Source organism: Chondrus crispus, genomic scaffold (genome assembly GCF_000350225.1).
Source record: "Chondrus crispus Stackhouse genomic scaffold, scaffold_216, whole genome shotgun sequence".
Taxonomy (NCBI): Eukaryota; Rhodophyta; class Florideophyceae; order Gigartinales; family Gigartinaceae; genus Chondrus; species Chondrus crispus.
Genome location: NW_005179098.1, coordinates 166,492 through 169,842, shown reverse-complemented (window position 1 = coordinate 169,842; position 3,351 = coordinate 166,492). Strand labels below are relative to the sequence as shown.

Genomic DNA, 3,351 nt, shown 5'->3' with positions numbered 1-3,351 from the left:
ACCCGGACCGAGCACGAGCGCAAGCGGCCAGGGCGCGCCAGGCAGGAGGACGCGCCGCGACCCCCCGTCCACGTCCGCACCATGGACGACAGCCCCACGCGACCGCCGCCGCCGCCGCCGCCGCCGCCCCCCGGCGTCGCGGCCATGTTGTCTGTCCCCGCCGCCTTCGTCGAGGACGGCCCCGTTTTTGAGAGCCACCCCCCGCCGAGGAGGGAGTCGGCCCCCGTCAGGGAGATGCTCGGCGCCACAGAGAGGGAGGTGGAGCAACTGCGCAGCCGCCAACAAGTCACGGTACGTTGTGTTTCTTTTTCACGCTGGTGCGCGATAGCGGAGGCAGGGCGAGCGCAAAACGGAAGCTAACAGAGGGATTTTTGATATGCACGGCAGAACCTGTCGCCCGAGTTTCGGGCGCTGCTGGAAGGAAACGGGCCGTCACCGGATTACCGGACGCTGGTGCGGTCGCGGTCGTTCGGGCAGCTATCGGACCAGCGGGCGGTGTCATCTGCGCTGGAGTCTGAGTTCCGGCACCACCTGGAGCACCTGCTGGGGCGTCGCGAGCACCGGGGGCTGTTGTCGGCGTCGGCGTCGTCGGCGTCGGCGTACACGGGGCCGGGGGTGGGGGTGGGGGTGGGGGTGGGGGAGTTTGGCGGGGCGGCGTACGCGGCGGGCGGGGGCGGGGGCGGGGGCGGGGTGGCTGTAGAGGCGGCGGTGGTGCGCGAGCTACGCGACGAGGTCAAGGTGGTGAAGAACTTGATGGCGGCGTCGTTCGACCTGCAGCTGGACATCCAACGGTCGATCCGGCAGGAGGTGGCTGCGGCGATGAGCTCAGCAGGGAAGGGGATGGGCGGCGGGGTGGTGCAGGAGACGTCGTCGGCGTGCACGGATATGGAGACGGAGGGGGCGACGAGGGTGCTGCGCAAGGAGAGGACGGCGAGGCCCGTGGTGGCAGGGGTTTGCACGGTGTGCCTGGAGGCTAGGATTGACTCGCTGCTGTATGGATGTGGGCATATGTGTACGTGTAGCATGTGCGGGCGGCAGCTAATCGCGTCTGGGCAGGCGTGCCCGATCTGCCGGGCACCCGTGAGAGATGTGGTAAGGGCTTTTATGGTGACGGAGTGAGGGTTTTTGTTTTGTTTTTTGTATAGTAGCGTGTGTGTGTATGTACAAGTAGATAGTTGTGTGTTGTGTAGTTGTCGTGTAGTGCGGCGGCGTAAAATAGGTTTTTGTGGACCGGGTTCTCCTGTGGACCAGGCGCTCTTGCGCAGCCTCTATCTCGAGTTTGCGGGTCGTCGCGCTGGTGGGCTGGGCTGCGGTGGTCATTGGCACTGGTGGTCATTGGCACTGGTGGTCATTGGCACTGAATTGTGCATGTCTGCGATTACCGAACTGGAATACAATTACTGCGGTGGTCATTGGCACTGTATTTGTGCACTGAATTGTGCATGTCTGCGATTACCGAACTGCAATACACAATTACACCAAGTATGGGGTGACTTGGGGATTCACAGCGGGCGCGGCGGCGGGCGGCGGCGGCGGGCGCGGCGGCGGGAGAAAGCGCGGCGGGAGAAAGCGCGTCCTGCGTGCAAGCGAAAAAAACAAAAACAGAAAGTCCTCGCTGGCTGCGGAGTCGCGCGAGGGCGTGGGGCGCTCTCACAGCGCACAGCGTCGAAACTCCAACGCGCGGTGAGTAGACATGTACTGTAGATCAGGCCGGCGGGGCGTCATACAGGCGGGGCGAGGCGTCATTGAGGCGGGCGAGGCGTCATACTGTACAGACGGTCCGCGGGGCGTGCGTCCATTCGCTGGGGCCTGCAGCTGCGGCGTGTCCACGCGCGGGGGGGCCTTGTTCACGGGTTTTGTTCAGCGGTTGCACAGGGGGTGGTTCGCGTGTGCGCGGATTTGTGTGCAAAGCAAGCGGGCGGGCGGCGCGGGGGAGCGTTCTGACCCGTTCTGACGGGGTGCGTATGATGGGGGGGCGTTCCACGTCACGCGGCTTTCCGTGGTATACTGTACAGGCGGTATGAGTTATCTTACTGTAGGGTTGGGCAGAGAGAATTAGGTTTGGAGCGGTGAATTGCGGGCGGCGTGTCTGCGGGGCCACACGCTGCGGGCGCGGGGGACAAAGCGGCGTGAATGTCCTGTCCTGCTTGCAACGTACGAGGAGGTAATTTAGATGTTTCCAAACGCGCGAGGGCGGTGGTGGCGCCGGCAGCGTGGCGCCCCGGCGTGCATTGCTGCGAACCGCGCGCTGAGCGTGCGACATAGGATACGCCGCCTATCAGCGACGCGGGAAGGGGGACCGGCGGGGGCGAGTACGGGAAATTCCCCCCACAACTGTGGGTCTCCAATTTCCCCCTACTTGTATTGGGGCGGAAAGCGGAAAGGCCCTCTTGCGCCGCCGTGCGCCGCCGTGCGCCACACTTACATGTATGCGACGGCTTTCCATGCGTCACACTCTGCCTCTCAACGCCCGTTCTTTATCTTACTGCCTCATCTCTCAGCCGCTGCCATACAAAATTATCCCGGTGCAGACCAACCGCAGCCACGCAAATAACGTGCCCACGTCACGCCCCCCAACCCCAACCCCCCCTCCGCCGGCCTCGCGCGAGGCACAGACGCAGAAAACCGCCTTCTCACGGACGCTGTGCCGCCCCCAGGGCCAACGTGGGCATTGCGCATCGCTCCCAGCCATGCTGCCACTGCATCTCCTCGCGGGCGAACCGTTGCTTCACTTGCTCTCGCATGCGCGCCGCGGCTCCTCCCCACACGCACTTGCGCAGCAACTCTTCGAGCTCGCGTGCGTCGTCAAACAGCAACCCGGTAATGCCGTCCAGCACCAGCTCGCCGATGCAGGCGAAGCGCCGCGCCAGCACGGGCGTGCCGACCGCCAGCATGTCCACCACCTTCATGGGGAGATCGAGCCCGGACGAGCTCTGGTGCATCGACACCCCAACGCTAGCACAGCCGAGCAGCCGCGGATAGTCGTCGTAGGGGAGCCACGCCAGCCACACCCCGATATGTCGGAGGTCTGCCTCCCGCAGCTGCTCCTCGAAGCCCGACCGCAGCGGCCCCTTGCCCGTGATCACCACCAGCAGCTCCTCGCCGCGTGCGTCCATAGCGCGCAAGGCGGCGAGGAGCGGCGAAAAGTCCTCGTCGGCCGTCCAGCTAGTAGACGACACCACGAGCGGCACGGCGCCCGCATCCACGCTTGCCCCATACACAGCGGCGACGGCGCGCGTCCCGTCGAGCAGCCTCGCGCGCGGCGGCGCGGAGCGCATCGCCGCGGCGAAGCGCGCCGTCGGCCGGTCGTACACCACCACGGCCGACACGGCCGCGTGCTCCTCCAAGTAG

The 3,351-nt window shown here is 65.6% G+C and overlaps 3 protein-coding genes; 2 read left to right on the top strand and 1 right to left on the bottom strand.

Moving 5' to 3' along the window:
* The first annotated feature begins 753 nt into the window (after window positions 1–753).
* CHC_T00004170001 (hypothetical protein) lies at window positions 754–1,225 on the top strand. XM_005715566.1 is given in 2 exon segments: window positions 754–1,119; window positions 1,120–1,225. The coding sequence occupies 1 exon segment, from the start codon at window positions 754–756 to the stop codon at window positions 1,117–1,119; it is 366 nt and encodes a 121-aa protein (XP_005715623.1). The 3' UTR covers window positions 1,120–1,225.
* A 948-nt stretch (window positions 1,226–2,173) lies between these two features.
* Window positions 2,174–2,554, top strand: CHC_T00004169001 (hypothetical protein). Its single transcript, XM_005715565.1, has one exon. The coding sequence runs from the start codon at window positions 2,174–2,176 to the stop codon at window positions 2,552–2,554; it is 381 nt and encodes a 126-aa protein (XP_005715622.1).
* Window positions 2,555–2,633: 79 nt separating this feature from the next.
* On the bottom strand, window positions 2,634–3,278 carry CHC_T00008978001 (Chitobiosyldiphosphodolichol beta-mannosyltransferase, family GT33). The gene has a single exon (XM_005715564.1). It carries the CDS (start codon window positions 3,276–3,278, stop codon window positions 2,634–2,636), a length of 645 nt encoding a protein of 214 aa, XP_005715621.1.
* Window positions 3,279–3,351: the final 73 nt, after the last annotated feature.